The 21,852-nt window shown below is 37.7% G+C and overlaps 1 protein-coding gene across 9 annotated transcripts in view; it reads left to right on the top strand.

Annotated features, from left to right (window-relative positions):
* Nucleotides 1-21,852, top strand: part of KIF21A (kinesin family member 21A) — a 95,553-nt gene that overhangs the window by 30,208 nt on the left and 43,493 nt on the right. For all 9 annotated transcript variants that reach the window (XM_039341298.1, XM_039341297.1, XM_039341302.1 and 6 more), the window contains exons 4-11: nt 2,682-2,831; nt 4,979-5,113; nt 6,755-6,922; nt 9,087-9,202; nt 12,365-12,560; nt 14,456-14,645; nt 17,656-17,719; nt 18,836-19,039. In XM_039341298.1, coding sequence (XP_039197232.1) covers nt 2,682-2,831; nt 4,979-5,113; nt 6,755-6,922; nt 9,087-9,202; nt 12,365-12,560; nt 14,456-14,645; nt 17,656-17,719; nt 18,836-19,039 — 1,223 coding nt within the window. The remainder of the gene's footprint in view (nt 1-2,681; nt 2,832-4,978; nt 5,114-6,754; nt 6,923-9,086; nt 9,203-12,364; nt 12,561-14,455; nt 14,646-17,655; nt 17,720-18,835; nt 19,040-21,852) is intronic.

The raw sequence follows: 21,852 nt of genomic DNA, 5'->3' as shown, positions 1-21,852 counted from the left end.
ATTCCAATAAATCACAGAAGATTAGTAAAACATAATTGAAAGTCAAGAAAAACCTTTGTGATACTGATCAATATTCTTTATATGCCAAAGAAATAGAACAAGATTTGTCTTGTCCTGAACGTGACTAATTTTGAAGGGTGTTTCCTTTTAAAATACTTCTAAATATAGGGTGCAGAATTGATATGCAGAATGTTCAAATTACAGTTGCCTAAGATAGGAGTCTCACTTTTTTCATCAAAGTAGCAATTGGATTGTGTGTGTGTGTGTGTGTGTGTGTGTGTGTACTGTATGTGTGTGTGTGTGTATGTATGTATATTTTGTATGTATGTATAGGCATACATGCAACACACACAAACACACATAGCATGCATTCATTTTCCTGTTGTAAAAAAAATAGAGAACTAATGCAATTTCAGAAGTTAAGATTGAAAATTACGTATCAACCTAATTGAATATTAGTTGCATATACAATAAACCAACTTAAAATAGTTGGTTTATTGACCGTTCCAACTAACAACGGCACTGAAAAATGTGACTTATGACCATTTTTCACAGTTATGACCTTTGTAGCATCCCCATGATCACGAGATCAAAATTCAGAGATTTGGCAGCTGGTTCATACTTATGACCATTGCTGTGTCTCAGGATCATGTGATCACCTTTTGCAACCTTCTCACAAGGAAAGTCAATGGGGAAGCCAGATTCACTTAACAAACGGGCTACTGACTTATCAGTTGCAGTGATTCACTTAACAACTATGGCAAGAAAGGTCGAAAAATGGGGCAAAGCTCACTTAACAAATGTTTCACTTAACAACAGAAAGTTTGGTCTCAATTGTGGTCGTAAGTCGAAGACCACCTACCTGATATTCTTAATTGACAGCATTGGGTTGAAGCTTTCTGGCTAACTATCTAAGGAAATGTAAAGCTATGTAAATGCACAAATTAATGGCCTTTTGATTCTTTGATTTTGGTTTATAAATGCTTTGAGATTTAAATTGATGTTACATATTTTGTAGAAAAAGTGGCAGGCTATAAGCAAAATAAAAACATTTTATTGCATTCCCTTTAGTTTTTGAAATAGATTTGCAGTTAATAATTTAAAATGTTTATAATTATTATTAGAAGAATGTCTGGAATCCAGAAATAAGATTTGAAAATACTTAAAATAGAAAAAATAATAGAAAAAGTATTAAGTAAATCTAAAAAATATTTTTAGAAAAATAAAACCCCATTCATTTTCAGCATCGTGAAATTAACAGAAAGACCAAAAATAAGTAAAATTTTTAAATAAAAAGATTCACACCGCTAAATAAACAGACTGGCAAATAAGTGTTTCATATGACATCGTGAATGATACAATTCTTTATTAACCATAGAGTAAGAGGTAAATTTATAATTGTACTTACAAATGCTGTAAGGAAAATCAGACTCTACTTCTTTGTGTTTTCTTCCTTTGCTTTTACACTTTTGGCTTATTTTATCTCTTTTTCCTTTTTTCACACTTAGATTGTTTTCTTTAGTGGTTAAATGAATATCGTCAAATCTGCCAACCAAAGCAGATTTTTATTTTGGTTTTTCTTAGTGTTTTTTTTAATTATTATTTTATTACTTCCTCTAAGTAGCAGCAACCACTTTTAAACAGGCAGTAAAAAGGTTGATTTGTATATTACAATAGTGAACCTAAAACTTAAAAGGTAAAAATGAACAGATCCAAAATAAAAATTATATTTCCATTCTCTAAAAGGCCAGAACAAAACTACATTAAATTGTACTTTTGAGAATACTTGACTGGGTATAAATATGCCAAGTGCAAGGGATAATAATAATAGAAATTATTCCTGCCTCACTTTGTACAGAAAAGAATTCTATATGTTGAACACAATTACTAACCTTGGACTGATATTGGAAAAATGCATCTAGGTGAGGGAGCTGACTAATTTAATTAAAATCATCTGCCTTCTTACACTTATTAATATTTTTGTGTCTACCATGAGAGCAGTTTGATGTAGTAGTTAAGGCTCCAGGCTAGAAACCAGTAGACCTTGAGTTCTAGTCCCGCGTTAGACACAAAGTCAGCTGGGTGACCTTGGGCCAATCACTCACTCTCTGCCTTTAAAACAGGCAATGGCAAACAACTTCCAAAATTTTGCCAAGAAAACTGCAGGGACTTTTCCAGGCAGTATCCTGGAAATCAACAGACTTGAAGGCATCCCCCCAAGAGCTTAGTAATATACTTTTCCTCTAGTGACATTCTTTTGAAATTTAAGTTATAGTTTGAAGGATTTATTTTTTTTTGTTGTCATCTTGTTTCTTTTCATAACATAAAAACTAAATAAAGAAATGAATTGTGAAGAGTTTAACTTTAGATTGCATAGTTTGATACCAAGACCCCAGTCATTGAATTTCAAAGTTTTTCTCTAAATCCTTCTTAGTCTTCTTTAACATAAAGGGGATTTTTTCTTTTTTGCATAATAAGGCTTTGCTGCCATTTTGAATTAATTCAAATTAAATATAATTATATAATTAAATATAAAAAGCAACAGCTTTCTTAGACTAATGTATAGTTTACAGAGTAAGCTAAGGAGGCATGTTATGAATTATAAATTTTGTTAGTTAAATGTTGAATTCTGTTAAGCAGCTTTTTACTCTTAGTAACGTCATTTTCCCCTATTAATTTAGCTTTACAATGAAGAAGTACTTGACCTGTTTGATTCAACACGTGATATTGATTCAAAGAACAAAAAGTCAAATATCAAAATCCATGAAGATTCAGCAGGAGGAATATATACAGTGGGAGTCACAACACGGACTGTGAATGCAGAATCGGAGGTGCCTGTGTACAAAATAACATTATTTCTTGAAAACAACCAAAATATTTAATTATTTATATTTCACTTTTCCTTCCAGGAAATTAAGTCAGCACACAAGATTGCTTTTATTTTTTATCCACGTGTACTAACTTTAGAATGAGAAGTTATAATTGGCTTAAGTCACCAAGGGAGTTTATTTATTTATTTTATTTATTTTCAAATATTTATATGCCGCCCAATCCCAAAGGACTCAGGGCGGCGTACGAAGTTAAAACAATCATAAAACAATAAAATAATACAGTCATACCGCGAGTCCGATCATATCCCGCCCCCCCCCGGGGACATCAGCCCCAGGCCTGCCGGAACAGGAGAGTTTTAACGGCTTTCTTAAAGGCCGGCAGGGTGGGAGTAGTTCGAACCTCGGGGGGAAGTTGATTCCACCAGGTCAGAGCCACCACAGAAAAGGCCCTTCCCCGAGGGCCCGCCAGCCGACATTGTCTGGCTGACGGGACCTGAAGGAGGCCCAATCTATGGGACCTCACCGGTCTCTGGGAGCTGTGCGGCAGAATGCGGTCCTGTAAGTAACCTGGCCCTATGCCATGAAGGGCTTTGAAGGTGATAACCAACACCTTGAATTGCGTCCGGAGACCCACGGGAAGCCAGTGCAGCTCGCGGAGGATAGGTGACACGGCGTACCTTGGCGCACCCACAGTCACTCTCGCGGCTGCGTTCTGAACCAACTGCAGCCTCCGATCGCCCTTCAAGGGTAGCCCCATGTAGAGTGCGTTACAGTAATCCAGTCTTGAGGTGACAAGGGCATGAGTGACTGTGAGTAAAGCCTCCCGGTCCAAATAAGGCCGCAACTGGTGCACTAGGCGAACATGTGCAAAGGTCCCCCTGGCCACAGCCGATAGATGTTGTTCCAGATTTAGCTGTGAGTCCAGGAGGACACCCAAGTTGCGTGCCTGCACTGAGGGAGGTAAATTTCCCCCCCCCCAGGACTAAAGATGGACCATCCAGTTGGCCTTTGGGAGGCAAGACCCAGAGCCACTCGGTCTTGTCAGGGTTGAGTCTAAGCCTGTTCACCCCCATCCAGACCCTCACATCTTCCAGGCACCGGCACATCACGTCGACTGCTTCACTGAAAGGACACGGGGTGGAGATATATAATTGGGTATCATCCGCGTACTGATGATACCTCACCCCGTGTCGCCGAATGATCTCACCCAGCGGTTTCATGTAGATGTTAAAAAGGAGGGGGGACAGTTCCATTACTTTTAGCCCTAGTCCAGAACTTAAATTATATTGGCCTGCACCCAAAGCAGCCTTAGTAATATTGTGCTTCCAGGTATCTACTCTCTTCTGTTTTGTGTACTTTAATTAGCTTTTTCCTACTTTGCGGAAATACCCAACTCAAATTCTGTCATTTCTGCTGCTATGGAGAAATGCAGAACAAAGTAAGATACGGTAATAACGTTAGCTTGCTGTGACAATCTTCTGAGCTTATGAGAACTGTAGCAGTTATTTGCTTTAGCTCTTTTCAGGTTCCCTGTTTCCCAGGCTATTAGTGAAGTTACATTAAATATTCAAAGCCAGTTACAGGGAACAGAGAGAGCGAGACAGAGAGAGGCACTACAAGGGGGCATTGTTAGCATACTTGGAGTTACTATAACAACATAAGGTAGTCTTCTATTCACTGGAAACTGGTCTATTTTTGCACTCCAGAGATTTAGCTGAATGCAGTATGTTCTGTGATACCTCTGGGGGGGGGGGGCGTGGAAACCCTCTTTTATATATCCCTAATAATTATACGGTTCTGTAGATATCCACTGAAAATCCAGGAAAAATTGCACTACTTTTCACTCTGCTGGCACATACCTTCTGTAAGTTTGGGCATGGGATGGAAGCAGAGGTGATTTGATTACAACAGTTTCTATTACATCATTTCAAGGGGTTTTCTAAGGTGTGCTCAGCAGATTATGGAGGATAGCAATGGTTTGGAAGAATGTGCAATTAAAATATTGTTCCTAAGGAATCAGAAAAAAATCAATATAAAAATAATACATTTTTTAACAGTTCGACTTTGCTAAACATAATTGGTTCTGATGGGTGTGTATACTTTTAAAAATGTTAATCAGTCACTCTTTTTCCTGCCCATTTGTACAGATGATGCAATGCTTGAAGCTGGGTGCTTTATCTCGAACTACTGCCAGCACACAGATGAATGTCCAGAGCTCACGTTCACATGCCATCTTCACCATCCACTTATGCCAGACTAGAGTTTGTCCGCCACTTGATGCTGTAAGTGTCTAAGGAAGTGGTGGAGTTTTTATTCTAAGAATATCTTTGTATCCAGGTTTAATAAAGTTATGTGGTGTTTGTAATGTCTTTGGCTCTCAGGGGTCATTACATGAACTTAGTATACTGGGAATACCTTTCAGCTGTATAAATCCTATAGCACAGAGGTCCCTAATTCCCGGTCCATGGACCAGAACCGGGTCGCGGCATGCCAGCAGCTGGTCCGTGCAAACACGCAAAGCCCCATCCACGAGATGCAGGCAGTACATGAAACCACGCCCCCTCCGGTCCGCAGAAAAACCTCTCTTCACGGAACTGGTCCCTGGTGCTCAAAAAGTCGAGGACCATTGTTCTAGCATATTCAACAAGGCTGTGCTTGGAATTTATTTATTTATTAAACTTCCCATGTCTAGGAAGCTTACAATAATTAAAAAAAACCAAGATGAAACATTTTATTTCTTTTCTTCCAATCAAGAGCAGTTCACATGCAGCAAATCACTGCATCCAGTTCTGGTCACCACAATACAAAAAGGATGCTGAGACTCTTCTAAAGAACAAAAAGGGAATTCTCTGGGGGAGATGGGAGATTTAGGACTAGGAAATATAAATAAATATAAATTAAATAAAGTAAAACAAAGTTAACAAGGGGTCTAGAAGGAGACTAAGCTATGTGATGAATAGTTAAGGAAACTAGGTATGTCTAGCCTAGTTCATGATAGCTGTCTTCCAGTACTTGAGGGGTAGTCATAGAGAAGAGCTGGTTGACCTGTTCTCGAAAGCACCTGAGGGCAGGACGAGAAGTCATGGGTGGAAGCTTGTTAAAGAGAGATCCAACCTGGAATTAAGGAGAAATTTTCCAACAAAATAATTAATTAATGGAATAGCTTGCCTCCCGGAGTTGTGGCTGCTCCATTATTGGAGGTTTTAGACAGAACAACAATTGTCCAGAATGGTATAAGGCAGTGGTTCTCAACCTGTGGGTCGGGACCCCATTTGGGGTCGAACGATCATTTCACGGGGGTCGCCAAACAACGCAGTCCACCATTTTTTTCCCCCTTTCCATAGCTGTGCTACTCCCTTTTATTCTATTGGCTTTTGAAAGCCAATAGAATAAACTCTCTTGAATAGAGTCTAATTCTATTGGCTTTCAAAGGCCAATAGGAATTGTCCAGGCTGTCTCTGCCCTGCTGAGCCCGCCAAAAGTCCCATTCTGCAAACGAAGCTGCACCAGTTGAGTAGTCCTCGATTTACGACCGGTTGAGTAGTCCTCGAATTACGACCGGTTGGGGGTCGCGGCATTAAAAAGGTTGACAACCACTGATGTAAAGTCTCCTGCCTTGATCAGGGGTTGGACTAGAAGACCTCCAAGGTCTTTTTCAGCCCTATGATTCTATGATCTTATCTCTGACCAAGCTCATGCATGCGTAATTTGAAGTATTCCAGTTTTTCAGCTGCTTTTTATCTCTTATTGTCTTGAAGATCATCACAAAGGAGGTTGAACGCAGAAATGTAATGATCTGTGATAAAAAAAAATAATGCTTATTTATGTGGTCTCTGTTGGTATTTTGTGCGGTGTGGTTTTACTATAATTGGATATAATTCTTTCCACGGTATAAATGTTTTTGTTTCTGTTGCTTATTGTAGGACAACGTGACAGACAACAGAATAATAATGGAGTCCTCTGAGCTAAATGAGTTTGAAACTCTTACCGCCAAGTTTCATTTTGTGGATCTGGCAGGATCAGAACGATTAAAACGTACAGGGGCAACTGGGGAGCGAGCCAAAGAAGGCATATCTATCAATTGTGGACTTGTAAGTTTAGATTCGTATCCCACCTTGTCAGTAATCACACTTACTTAAAGGTGATACAGAAATCTGTAAAATAGAGGATGAGCAGGTCTAGAACTCACAATCTCCTGATTTCTGAGCCAGTAGCTTGCCCACTGCGCACAACTGATTCTTATATCCCTATTACATCTTTTAGTTTTGAGGTAGACTGTAAAAAAATCAGTGAAATTGCAAATCTGCTTAGCACTCTTCATATAATTGCTATGTGTATTTCATAGCCACATTCTATTTTTGATTTTATGAGTTGTCCAGCACAAGAGCAAAGATGCTGGCATAAATTTATTCTTAAGGAAGTTTTTTTGGGTTGCATGCTTGAAATTGGCCAGGGTTCAAAGAAACTTTTTTGTTCAAGAAAACAGCCTGCAATTGAAGTTTTATTTACATGACTTCTTGTGATTTAGGGGCACTTCTGCGTAGCTCTTATTCCCTAACAAGCCAGTTTGAAGCTAACTGTGATAATTATGTCTTCTGCAGACTTGAGTGGTCAGAAGTGGCAAAACGGTGAGTTATTGCTCACTCTCTAGTAGAACAAGGGAGGGAAATAATTATTATTCCTTAGTGCCCCATATCAAAAAGACTCCAGAAATCTCCTTACACTCAACTCCATACTCAACAAACACAAGCTGAATTGCTAGCATTATATGTCTTTTCTAATCATTAAAAAAAAAATCTGTGAAGGAGACATTGTAAAGAAAACAAGCTATTATTCCTCTGTTGTAGTGAAAAAAAATTGTTGAAAAGTACACTCACAGTTTTTATAACCACGAACCTTTCTTAACAATTCTAATCATAGTTGCAGTGAAGGAGTGGAAGAGTCTGATTCTAAACAGTCTGCAGACAGCGATCTGGAATAGGATGCTGAACATTGCTTTAGAAGTGGGAAGATGCTATAGAAGAAAAAAAACCTTAGTTCTTCCTCTTCCATACAAAAAGAAAAAAAGGGAAAAATTAATTGCCACTTTCCCTTTTACATCTGTCTTGTAAAAGGGAAAGTGGCAATTAATTTCCCCCTTTTTTTTCTTTTTGTATGGAAGAGGAAGACACTAAGGTTTTTTTTTCTTCTATAGCATCTTCCCACTTCTAAAGCAGAAATAAGGTGTAAATGAACAAAACTGTTATACAGGTAGTCCTTGGCTTATGAATAGTCTCTTAACAACTCTGAATTTACAACAAGCCTTGAATGAGCACTTTATGGTAGATAAAGTACTTCTGGCCATTGTAAAATGTGAGACAGATAGACACACACCTACACACGAGATCATGTGACTTGTATTTCATGCTCTTGGCAACCAGCTCATGTTTACCAAGACTGCAATTTGTGACTTTTTTATCGGTTTTGGAACAATATGTTTGCATTTACATTGGGTGGTGCTTGCTTAACGACTGTGGTGACTCACTTAAGATCTACTGAAAAAAGTTCATAAAATTTAGTTATGTGGGTGCCTTGACTTACAACCATAGCGACAACTAAAACTCCAGCCCCAGTTGTGGTTGTAAGTCAAGGACTTTGCCTAGGTGGCTCTGCATGTAAATAATTGCAAACAGCCCAGATCCGCCTTAAAGTGGCTTTGGAGGATAATAGGCATTTATTTAAGACCCATGGTTAAAATGCAGTACTGCAGGCTAACTCACTGCTCACTGCCAGCAGTTCGATTCTGACTGGCTCAAGATTGACTCAGCCTTCCATCCGAGGTCGGTAAAATGAGGACCCAGATTGTTGGGGGCAATATGCTGACTCTGTAAACCGCTTACAGTAAAGCACTGTGAAGCGGTATATAAGTCTAAGTGCTATTGGTATTTCCTACTCCCAAAAAACTGAAGCATTTCATTGAAGCATCTTGTCAATTTGTCATGCTGCCTTTCTCCTTTAAAGGTCTGTAAACAGAATGCAGTATCAGCTGAAACTAAGGTATTCCACTCACAGAAAGTTTCCTGCCCATGAAAAAAATCAGACTGCCCTGGAATTTGCAGAGCTGTTGTGTATGGAAAGAGATATTTTTCTTGCAGCTTGTGCTACACAGCTCTTGAGCTACCTGATTTTTGGCAGTGATGTTTTGATTTAATTTATGGTTACCTATGTTTGTGAAGGTTTTTTTTTTTTTAACCCATGAGATTTTTATATTTTCAGCTGGCATTGGGCAATGTAATAAGTGCACTGGGAGACAAGAGTAAGAAGGTGACTCATGTACCATACAGAGATTCAAAATTAACACGACTACTGCAAGATTCTCTTGGAGGGAATAGGTATGAGCGAGTGTTTAATCAAATAAATCTTGTTTGAAAGGAAGGATGAAAAACTGTGATTGACTGGCTGTTGTTGTGACTAATAAGCACAAATGGATAGATGTTGTATATCTGCATTTAAATATTTCTTCTACTTTACAGAAGTGCAGAGTGTTAAATGGCAGAATTCTTTTTTATGACCGTGTAAATATTTTTAGGAATAAGCAGAAATAAAACTGACCTTTATAGAATGCAAATAAATTTTCTTTAAAAAAAATTACATCTCCCAATGAACATTGAATAATAAGAGTTGGAAGGGACCTTGGATGTCTTTGAGTCGAACTCCCTGCTCAAGCAGGAGACCCTATACCAGGGGTAGTCAACCTTGGCTCTTTTATGACTCGTGGACTTCAGTTCCCAGAATTCCTGAGCCAGCTTAGCTGGCTCAGGAATTCTGGGAGTTGAAGTCCACGAGTCATAACAGAGCCAAGGTTGACTACCCCTGCCCTATACCTATTCTAATTCAGACAAATGGTTGTCCAATCTCTTTTTGAAAGCCTCCAGTGATGGAGCACAACTTTTGAAGGCAAGGTAACCCATTTATTTAAGATACCTAATGTTTAATTCCATTACATTTGTAAACTAAAATAGAACCAGAAAGATACTTAGATTTGTCTGTCTCAGTCTCTTACAATAACTTGTTTTCTATTACTGTTTTCAGGGTTCAGCCATCCCACTTTTTTTTTTTCTTATAGCCCATGGAAAAAAATCCCTTTGGACCGTTCTCCAATTGTATTTTTTAGTATTCGAATAGCTAGAGGAAATGTAATAAAAATAAAAAATAAGAAGCTTGAGTAGTATTGTGGTGGTTAAAGACACAAGATGTCAATTTTTACGTATAATTATCGATGTGAATTTTCAGTAATTAGTACTCTGCATTGAAGTTAACATAATTTAATAATTATGGGTTATTATGTGCAAAATCATCTCACATTTGGTTATTTGATTTTAGGATAATAATGTTTCCTCTGCTGCTCAACAGCAATCAACATGTAGTCCTCAGTGGAATTACATCTGCATAGAGGAAAATGTGCAGTGGGGTACCTGAAGGTTCTGCCTTGGGCCCAGTACTCTTTAACATCTTCATAAATGAGCTAGATGAGGGGATAGAAGGAGAAGGCATCAAATTTGCAGATGGCACCAAGTTGCAGGGAACAGCCAATAGTTTAGAAGTTACACTTAAGATTAGAAGGATCTTGACAGACCTGAACACTGGGCCCCATCCAACAAAATGCGATTCAGTGGTGAGAAACGTAAGGCCTTACACATAGACAGGAAAAACTAAATGTACAGGTATAGAATATATGGTACCTGGTTCAACAGTAGCAACAGTCAGATCTAGGCGCCCTAGTGAATCACCAATTAATTATGAGCCAGCAGTGTGCTGCTGCTATGAAAAAAGCTAATGCAGTCCAAGGTTTCATCAGTAGTTTCAAGATCATGTGAAGTGATAGTACCACTTTATGCTGCACTGGTGAGACCACACTTGGAATGTTGCAGTTCTGATCACCATGATACCAAAAGGATGTTAAGACCCTAGAACAGTGGTTCTCAACCTGTGGGTCGGGACCTCATTTGGGGTCGAACGACCATTTCACGGGGGTCGCCAAACAACACAGTCCGCCATTTTTTCCCCTTTTCCTTAGCTGTGCTACTCCTTTTTATTCTATTGGCTTTTGAAAGCCAATAGAATAGACTCTCTTGAATAGAGTCTAATTCTATTGGCTTTCAAAAGCCAATAGGAATTGTCCAGGCTGTCTCTGCCCTGCTGAGCCCACCAAAAGTTCCATTCTACAAACGGTGCTGCACCAGTTGAGTAGTCCTCGACTTACAACCGGTTGGGGTTCGCGGCATTAAAAAGGTTGAGAACCACTGCCCTAGAAAGAGTGCAGAGAAGAGGACCAAGTGTGATAAGGGGTCTGGAGGTTAAACTGTATGAGGGAACTAGTATCTAGTCTAGTCTACCAAAGAGAAAGACGGGGGGATGGGGACATGATAACTGTCTTCCAGTACTTGAGTGGCTGACTCAGAGAAGAGGGGGTTGACCTATTTTCTAAAGAAGGGGTCTCCAACCCCTGATCTGTGCACCAGTACCGGTCCATGGCCCATTGGGAACCAGGCCACGCAAGGAGTGGGAAGGCACATGAAACTTTATTTGCATATGTGGGATTAGACTGCACATGTGAAACCTCCCCTCCCCTTGTCAGTCCATGGAGTGAAAAAGATTGGAGACTGCTGCTCTAAAGCACCAGAGGTAAGGACAAAAAAAAAAATGGATGGAAAAACATTGAAGAGAGATGCAACTTAGATTAAGGAGAAATTTCCTGACAGTGAGAACAATTAGACAGGGGAAAGGCTTATCTCCTGGAGTTGTGGTGCACTCTCAGTGGAAGTCTTAAAGAAGAGATGGACTGCTATTGTCTGGAATGGTACAGGGACTCCTGATTGAGCAGGGGGTTCGACTAAAATACTTCTAAGACCCCTTCCAATTCTATTATTCTATGTTCTGTGTTCTAAGATTCTTGAAAAAAAAACCTTTGAAATACTTGAGTGAATGTAGTATTGAAGGTTCTAGCTGTGAGGCTATCTAGTTGATAATTGTATCTTTGGACATGCATCTTTGTTGATTATTCTGTCATTTCAACATGCTATTTAAAATGCCAACAAATTAAAAAAAAATCTGGAGAGGGGAATTCTCCAGAAATTCTACACTTTTCAGCCAAAATGGCTTTTGGCACTCAAATATTTTTTACATTTGTTGAGCAAATTATTTTGTTTATATATGAAACCTAAATTTAATGGGCCAATTGCAGAGAAATTGTGAATGTATAATTCCTGACTTTCCATCAAATCTGAGAATATGTAATCGTAATTATATCACTTTGTATGAGAAATTGTGAATGTGTAATTCCTGACTTTCCATCAAATCTGAGAATATGTAATTGTAATTATATCACTTTGTATGATAGCCTAGTTACAAAATGACACAGATTTCTGTCAAAATTTGGTCTATCGAGGTGTTGTAATTAAGCTTTCATTTATTAATGCTTGGCCACCAATATGTTTTTGATTATTTTAACAGTTGTTTCCAAATAATGAACAGCAGTTCTTTTTTATTTCTAGCCAAACAATCATGATAGCTTGTGTAAGCCCTTCAGACAGAGACTTTATGGAAACGCTGAACACCCTAAAGTACGCAAACCGAGCAAGAAATATCAAGAATAAGGTGATGGTTAATCAGGATAGGGCTAGTCAGCAGATCAATGCTCTGCGAAGTGAGATAACTCGATTGCAGTTGGAACTCATGGAATATAAAACGGTAAAATTGATTGGGATCTGTTCTTTTTTTCAAAAGCAAATTTATTATGATTGTCTTTGCTGTAATGTGATGTGAATAATTTCACTTTGAAACTCCCCACTTGTCCCCGTCCCTCTGCCTTGAGTGGTAGATTGAGTTGTCTTAGGACTGGCAGACAGGTACTACATGTTTACCCAGTGCATTCCATTGCACCTTTTACCTTTGAATCCAAGGCCATCTTCTTCATAAAGTCTAATTCTTGCATGTTTCTACCTGTTGAAAAGCCCAAGTGCAATGAAGGAAAGAAAGCTTACAGTTCACAGCTAGCAGAAATAAAAGTACAGATAGTCCATGTTTAGCCGCTTCTTTGTTTAGAGGAGGAGTCTTCAAACTTGGCAATTTTAAGACTTGTGGACTTCAACGCTGAGGAATTCTGGGAATTGAAGTCCACAAGTCCACCCCTGGTTTAGAGACCATTTGCTTGCAGCTCTATAAATTGAAGCCACACATCTTAAAAGTTGCCAAGGCTGAAAAACACTAGGCTGTAGTGACAGTGCTTTCAAGAGTAAGACACTCAGTTGTAATTTAATTTTTGAATATGCCTAGTCAAATATAGTATCATCTGTGGAGTCCTTGATGTGCTTAAACTTGGTTGGTTGCAGACTTTGCAAACAAGCAAACAAGTTCAAAGGACACCAAGGACTCCACATTTTAATCCTGAACTATACATGTTCTTTTCTGTTTAGAACAGTAGCATCTATAAAATTGCAAGAACCCTCAATAAATGCACTCATGGATTGAGATTTGATATTTTTGGGATATTGATTAACCTGGATTGGTCCATTATAGTCAAGTACTTAATTGAGAAAGCTTTGAACTTGCATGATGATTCTTATAATACTATATTATAGGGTTAATGACCACTTTTTCTTCACTTAATAGCCATTTTTTCAATGACGGTTTTTCATTGTGATGGCACTGGATAATTGGTAGTTATGACTGGTTCTGGCTGTTGCAGCATCCCCAAAGTCACTTGAATGCAATACAAGAGCTTGGAAACCAGCTTACTCTTACAACATTTGCAGTAACCAATAGTAATATGATCTCCATTTGCGACCTTCCCACAAGCAAAGTCAATAAGGAAGACAGCAGGGAAGGTTGAAACTTGCTACCATTTTTTTCTCAAGCAGCTCTGCTACAGAGTACAAAATCTCAAATATTCATGCCACAGCACCCTTTCCCCTACCCAGCTACCCTTGCCCAGCAGTATCTTCTAAGCCTGCATCTCAGTGATGGGATTTAAATATGTGAACAACCAGTTCTCTGTGTGGATGCCGCTTCCAGAAGTCCATTCTAGGCCCAGGCAACAAAAAATTAGCTATCGGTTCTGCCAAAGTGATGCAAACTGGCTGAATCCACCACTGCTGCATCCACTTACCACAGCACCCTGCTGCCTCTCTCCATAGCACTCACTGGATTGCAGGCCTGTTTGTGAGCCACCTGGGACATGCAACTTCCTACTGGCTTCTTCATTGACTTTGGTAGTCAGAGGTTGGCAGGAAATTTCAAGTGAGGTCCTCATTTAACGACCCACATTTCTCACTTAAGGATGGAAATGGGACTGCCAAAATTGCCATTGCTAAGCAGCACAGTCATATGATGTGTTTTAGGACTGCATAGCTTAGCGATGGAAATTCTGGTACCAATTACCATTGTTATGTGAGGTCTTTATCATGTAGGAGTACTTGAGCATATTTGAAGCATAAGTGAAACATGTTAATATAATTTCATTCCAAACAAACTACAATTCAGTGTTCAGAACTAGATAAGATGTTACATCAACAGTTTTCCTATTTTTCAGAAGAGATCTTGTTAAAATTAGCCCTCGGCAAAGACACTTTTTTCTTTTTTTAAAGGGTAAAAGGATTATTGATGAGGAAGGTGTGGAAAGTATTAATGACATGTTTCATGAAAACGCCATGCTGCAGACGGAAAACAACAACCTGCGAGTTAGGATAAAGGCAATGCAAGAGACTATAGATGCTTTGAGAGCTCGAATCACACAGCTCGCAAGTGATCAGGCCAACCAGGTCCTTGCTAGAGCAGGTAATGTGTACTTTTATCACTTAAATTGCTGTGTGAATTAAGGTCTGTAAGGAGTACTAGTTGTTTGCTAGAAAAAGATAAAAATTAAAGGCAAGCCTTCCATGCAATTAGCAATTATGTGAATGTTGTTTTTAAAGCTAACATGAAGCTGGGATTGTTGGGATGACGGATGGTATCCTTTACTCCATGTGGTCTGTTAACATTAAAAAGAAAGTTCCTATTTGGACTAGTGGAACTTTCTTTCCAGTGCAAATAGCAAGTGTGATAATCTAGATCAGTGTTTCTCAACCTTGACAATTTTAAGGCATGTGGACTTCAACGCTGGCTGTGGAATTCTGGGAGTTGAAGTCCACATGCCTTAAAATTGTCAAGGTTGAAAAACACTGATCTAGATCACCTTGGCCACTTTAAGATAGGGAGACTTCAACTCCCAGAATTCCCCAGTGGCCAAGATTGAGAAATACGAGTTTGATTTGAGTGATGCCTTTCACTTGGACCCCAAAATTGTGTTGTAGGGAAGAGAGCATATTCATTTATTGTTAATTACTTGTGTGTGTCAATATATTGCTGATCAAATTTCATAAAATTCCAAAAAATTTTTTTGATGATCATTTTATGAATTTTTGTTCACGAACTAGTACCTAGCTACGGGAACATTATTTCACAGTGTTACAAAAGGGTGCAGTTTCTGATGCTCTTATGAAAATAGAAATTTACACATTTCTTTAACAAGTTTCCCCCCATTGCTCTTGTCCTGCCTCAGGTTTCATAATAATACCAGATGAAATAGCTGAGGTGTATATGAGGCTGCATTTTCTCTACAAGCCCATGCACACATGTATTGTAAGGGTTACTGAACAAATTAACCATTTAATCTAAGAGTTACTGGATAATCATTAGTTATAGTTATCAGTTATCAGTTATGGTGATGCAGTGATTAGAATGTAGTATTGCATACTAACTCTGCTCACTGCCAGGAGTTTGATCCTCACCATCTCAAGCTTGATTCAGCTTTCCATCCTTCTGAGGTTGGTAAAATGAAGACCCAGGTTGTTGGGGATAAGATGCTGAGTCTATAAACTGCTTAGAGAGGGTTGTAAAAGCACTATAAAGTGGTATATAAGTCTAAGTGCTATTGCTATGAAAAAATTAACTTTTAAATCTCTCAAATTAAGAAATGCAACTAAATATGAAATACGCGTAGCCAAAGTTCATCACTGTTCAAAAGCCATTCTATATTGACTCTTTCTCAATACTTTCACAGAATCTCTGTGAACATCCCTGGCATTTATATGTCTTTCAGCCATTATTCTCTACTCAGTTTGGTGTATGATCCAAGCTTTTTGATTATGTTAATTTTGGGGCTCAAAATAGAAAACAATTAGGTCATTTAGATCATAGGATACAGCTCTAATTCAAAAATCTTTTGCTGATAGGATTTATAATACATTCTGATGCACAGTGTTTAGTTAGCTGTTTAGGGTGCTATAGCTTATATATTGCTAGATCAAACTAAGCAGACAAGTTTTAAAGGTGGCCATGATGGTAGCTCTGCTTTAATACCTTATTCATTTTATATAGTTGTCTGATTAATAAACACTGTCAGATTCTGCTATGAATAGATGATGCATTACATAATTACATATTAGATGTAATTAAATAATGTAGGTATGAGACTTAGCAGGACAAGCAATATGAACCAAAAAAGATTTATTTCATATTTAAGCTTAATATATTAATATGTTTAAAATGTCAGAAGGCAAATTAAATGCTAAAAAAGGAGTTTGAATAATAAGAGTTACTGAATATGTATAAGAAAGAATGAATTTGTTGAATATTTGAGAAAAATACTAGCTTTATCCTAATGCTTTGAAAGGTCTAAGTAACTCTGGTAAATACATGACTATCTGAAACAGGTACGAGTGATTTAAAGACTACCTTATACAAATCATAATATGAACTCTATTAACCCAATTAAGAAAAGAATCCACAATCTTTAATATTTTCATAAATTATTTACATGAGATAGAAGGGGAACTCATCAAATGTGCAGATGACACCAAGCTTGGGGGGGAGGATTTCTAACGCTTTGGAAAATGGTCTCAATATTCTGAAGGACCTTAACAGACTTGAACACTGGGCCTCGTCCAACAAGATGCAGTTCATTGGTGAGAAGAATAAGATTATAGACTTGGGCAGGAAAAAACAAATGCACAGGTACAGAATAGGTGGTACCTGACTCAAGAGCTAATAACTGTGAGAGGGATCTAGGTGTCCTAGTGGACCCCCACTTAAGTATGAGTCAGCTACCAAAAAAGTCTATGCAGTCCTGGGCTGTATCAACAAAGGTATAGTATCAAGATCATGTGAAGTGATAATACTGCTTTACACTGCACTACTGAGGCCATACTTGGAATACTGCATCCAATTCTGGTTATCGTGGTGCAAAAAAGATGTTGAGACCCAAGAAAGTGTACAGAGAAGAACAACAAAGATGATGAGCCATAAATTCTATGATGGACAGTTGAGGGAGTTACTTACATCTAGTCTATCAAGCAGAAGGAGTAAGGGGTACAAGTAAGTCCAATACTTAAGGAGCTATCACAGAGAAGAGGAGACTGACTTATTTTCCAAAGCACCAGAAGACAGGACAAGAAATAATGGGTGGAAGCTTATTAAAGAGACATCCAACCTAGAAATAAGAATTTCCTGACTGTGAGAATAATTAATCAATGGAATAATTTGCTTCCCAGAGTTGTGGGTGTTCAGTCACTGGAGGTTTTCAAAAATAAATTGGATAACCATTTAACTGGGATGGTATAAGGCTGCTGCCTTGAGCTGGGGTTGAACTGGAAGACCTCCAAGGTCCCTTCAAACCAAATGATTCTGTGAAACTTCAGACTGGTTTATGTAAATGTTTTGACATCTTTGTGCAAGAACAATACATTTAAAACCATGTATTTTGTGTTCATCTAATATTCAACTGAGAATCTTCTTCTTCCTCCTACAGGAGAGGGTAATGAAGAAATCAGTAATATGATTCATAACTATATCAAGGAAATTGAGGATCTCAGGTAGCATTCTGATATTGTCATAATTTTGGCTTGGCTGTGTATGATTAGAATATAAAAGATTGTAGCTATTTTTTTTTATTTTTGAGACAGTATCTTCAATGACTTCAAGTCCTGGATGACAAGTTCCAGAGTTCACAACCAGTATAACTTCTTTTTCATTAGGAGGGCATAATATTTGAATGCAGACAAAGTGTGGCAGTGTCAACTCTGGTTTATGAAGTAAACCAGATTTATTTGGTTTATTTATTTAATAAACTGATTTATTTCATAATCTGTGGTTAGTAAGATGTAAGACAGCGATGGTGAATCTTTTAGAGACTGAGTGCCCAAACTGCAACCCAGAACCCACGTATGTATCGTCGGGTGCCGGGTGGTTGTGGCCAATTGAGTGGGCGTGGCCCATTGGGTGGGCATGGCCACGGTGGTAACTGCAGACTGGGTGGGACTAAAAAGTTCAATCAATCAATTCCAACTTCGCGAGATCTTTTTTTTTTTCCTGTGAGAAGTTGAAATTGATTGAACTATTGGTTTTTTTGTATACGGCGGCGGAGGCCTAAAGCGAAAAGGTTTTATAAAACCCAGCTGAAGGCCTAGGACTGGGATGACGGTGCGCGTGCCCACAAAGAGGGCTCTGTGTGCCATATGTGGCACGCGTGCCATAGGTTTGCCACCACGGATGTAAGATGTTAATAAGATGTATATTGTAGTATATATTGTAACACTAAATTGTAGCTGATTGACTTTTTCCATCTCTTCCATATATAAAAAATAAATTATTGGAATTCTTATATCTCACAAAGCCGTTGCCTGTTTGAACTATCTTTTATAAGTTCAGTACATTAATTGTGAATTATTTCTGATTTGTTTCTCGGAATATAAAATCAAATTCAGAATAAACAGGGAACGTGCATCATGCAAAGCTTGCAGTCAGTAATCCAGGAAAAATATTATTGTCACTATTGTTTGTCTATCTTCATGCAATTCCACGAGCCACCTTTTGCATTTATGTGAATGAATTGCTTTGAATTTTGAATAAGCTATTGTATTCTTATTAGTTAATTTTATATTTGACTTTTTCTTCTGCTTTCTTTTCAATATATTTTTTTCTTTTTCAAGAGCTAAGCTATTTGAAAGTGAAGCAGTGAATGAAAACCTTCGGCGCAACTTGTCAAGAGCTTCAACAAGGTCAACATACTTTGGTGGAACCTCAGCATTTTCTGCTTCAATGCTTCCCTCTGATAAGGAGACGATTGAAGTCCTGGATCTAGCTAAAAAAGATTTAGAAAAACTGAAAAAAAAGGAAAAGAAGAAGAAAAAGAGGTATAACTTAAACTGAACATTTGCATAGAGTGCTTCTTAACTAGCTGAAATCTTTAATTGGATTATTGAGTAAATGAATCCTGCCATCCATCTTGCAAACAAGCAAGGGCTTTACTTTATGATCAATAATACAATAATCACTTCTTATTTGTAAGACAATAGTGAATAACATTCTTGAAGTTACCTTTAAATCAGGACAAATTGTTTGAACTTAAATTTAAATTTGAAGATAAAATATATAACGTTGCACAGGCTAAATCTGCATAGGATGCGAAGTATGATTGCCTTGTTTGTGGTGAAGTGTATCACGGGGATCCATCCAGTATAGTTAGTTTATGGTTGAGTCTTGTGAACCCAGGCAGTTGGGCTAATTCAGTTAATAGTAGTTACGTACACCATGGATTACTGTAATGTATCATGGAATCACAACCATAATTTACATGCTAGATCTACAAGCTGATTTTGGTAGCTATCAGGGTTTCCTTTAATGTTAAGAGTGGCATATTTTGATTTTTTTTTCATATTCAGCTTATTGCTGTGTCACTTCATTTCATATTATTTTATGTTTACATTTTTTGCCATTCTATAACATCTTAAAAAAAAAAAAATCAAGGACCCAAGAAGGATAATACATAAATGCCTGTTCATCAAGAGTATATCATTTTTCTTTATCAACTGAGAGCCACTCTTAGCTTTTGAATTATGCTTCAAAGGGCTCCTTTTCCAAAAGTGGGCCTAGGACAAACACTAAAACTCGATTACATTTTATTTACACTCATAGTTAATTAAAGGTGACTAGGACTTTCTCTGTGCTCTCAAAATTTGGCAGAAGCTCAACACAGAACACTATTTCCAATTCCCCCCCCCCCTTTTATTCAAGCAATGAGAGAGTAAAAACAAATATTTGTTTAGCATTTAATTTTGATTTCCCAGCTATATTCTCCCCATTTTGAGTCAAACAGAACAACGGAGTGGAGGGTTTTTTTTTTTTTTTTTGCTCATTAATATTTTATAGCCTGTTTTTTACCCAGATATTTATGCCCTCTCTATGTTAACTTAATGCATCTGTCCATTGTTCTACATCTTGATCCTATCTACTTCCCTAATTTAGAATTTTAAAAGTCCTTGCCTATATTGATGGCAATTTTCCCTGACAGTCAGGCTTATTTCTAAGTGGATAAAACCTTCAATCCTCTTCATTCCTTGGGGGGATCATCTGTACAGCAAAGACTACATCCTATGATGCTCTTTGAATTTTCAGAACACTTCTCTGGACCATGCCCCAACACTCTTCAGCAGTCTCCTCCAGATTGGCCTTCAAACTAATGAATATTCAAAAGATTAACAGTGCCCAATCCAACTCAACTCACACCATTATTTATTAAAACCATAAATCTTCAGTAGCTGGAGCTGTCTCGAGTAATATTTGTCCCAACTATTACACCTCTGTCCCATCTTTTCCCAGTTCTCATTCCCATAGTTCTTCTATAATTTAAGACTATACCTTCACTGCCATCTCAGCATCTGCAGTATCTCTTCTCCCCTCCTATGGGAACACTTCCAATGTGAAACTAAATTATGCTCTTACTTCCACCTTCTCCTTATCAACAAAATTAGGCCAAAGCATTTGTTTGAGATTCTGCATGGTTGTGCAAGTAGCCAGAAGGAAACCAAAGCTAAATGCAGCTGTAATAATAAATTAATAGGATTGTCATCCAACACTGTTGTCTAAAACCAACTGTTCCCAAAATGGAATATTCTGTTCCTCTGAAACTTCCTGTAATGTTTAGGTTTTTTTGCATCCCTATTGTTCAGTTTTATATTTAGTACTTCCAATTTTGATAGCAATTTTTGGAAAGCTCTTGGAGTACACCCAAGGCTTTCAAGGGCATATGGAGCCTTAGGATCTCAGTTACTTTTTCTCTGCTCCTATGTGTAGATGTTCATCCTTTCATTTATAGTAAATGTAATTGACTCTGATTCTCTTCCATTCAGTTGTGTCTGATTTTGTTTGATTCTGAAGACCTTGTAGTTTTATCAGCATGGTTTTTCAGATGTGGTTTGCCATTGCCTCCTTCCTGGGGCTGTAAAAAAATGATTAGACAAGGGTCACCCAGCTGGCTTTATGCCTAAGGTGGGACTACAACTCATGGTCTCCCATTTCAGCCAAACTGAAGATAATGTTATTTACTAAAGGCCTTTAAGCAGTATTTTGCTTCAAATAAAACAAGGGTTTTATGTTTCTTCAATAACATAATTATCTTATAGATCAAAATGTGTAAGATTTATGGATTTGGTAAATTAGTTCAAAAATAGCTAGATGTCTTTATTCAACTAAGTTAAATTGTAACACAATTTGACAGTTGCCCTTATTTACTGTGTATCTCATTAACATCTTCATCTCAGTTCATAGTTTCCGTGCCATATTTCAGCATAAATGATATTCTGCAATCATTTCTAAGCTTTCCTCATTAAATGTATACACTTTCTTCCTCTCTCTTTTATCTTTTTTTGCTTTTGAACATTTCTTTTATGCATACATAATAAGATGGTACTTGTACTGCTAAAATGGTAAATCATGGTTTTATTAGTATGTCCAAACAGCCTGATAATAAGATTTTAAAAAGGTCCCAAATCAAGAACATGTTAAAATTATTTGCTGACCTGTGGAAAACAAATGCTTAGAGTAGGAACAGGCAAGAAATGAATTCATCTGTTTTGCATTTCCAATCCAGTTCAGGAATTGTAATCTACTTGGATTTTTTTAAAAAAAGCTTGCAAAAATATAGAGAAAGTATATACCAGAATATTGA

This window comes from Crotalus tigris, unplaced genomic scaffold (genome assembly GCF_016545835.1).
Source record: "Crotalus tigris isolate CLP2741 ecotype Arizona unplaced genomic scaffold, ASM1654583v1 scf7180000017764.6130737, whole genome shotgun sequence".
NCBI classification, from domain to species: domain Eukaryota; kingdom Metazoa; phylum Chordata; class Lepidosauria; order Squamata; family Viperidae; genus Crotalus; species Crotalus tigris.
This window is presented reverse-complemented; position numbering and strand designations above follow the sequence as displayed.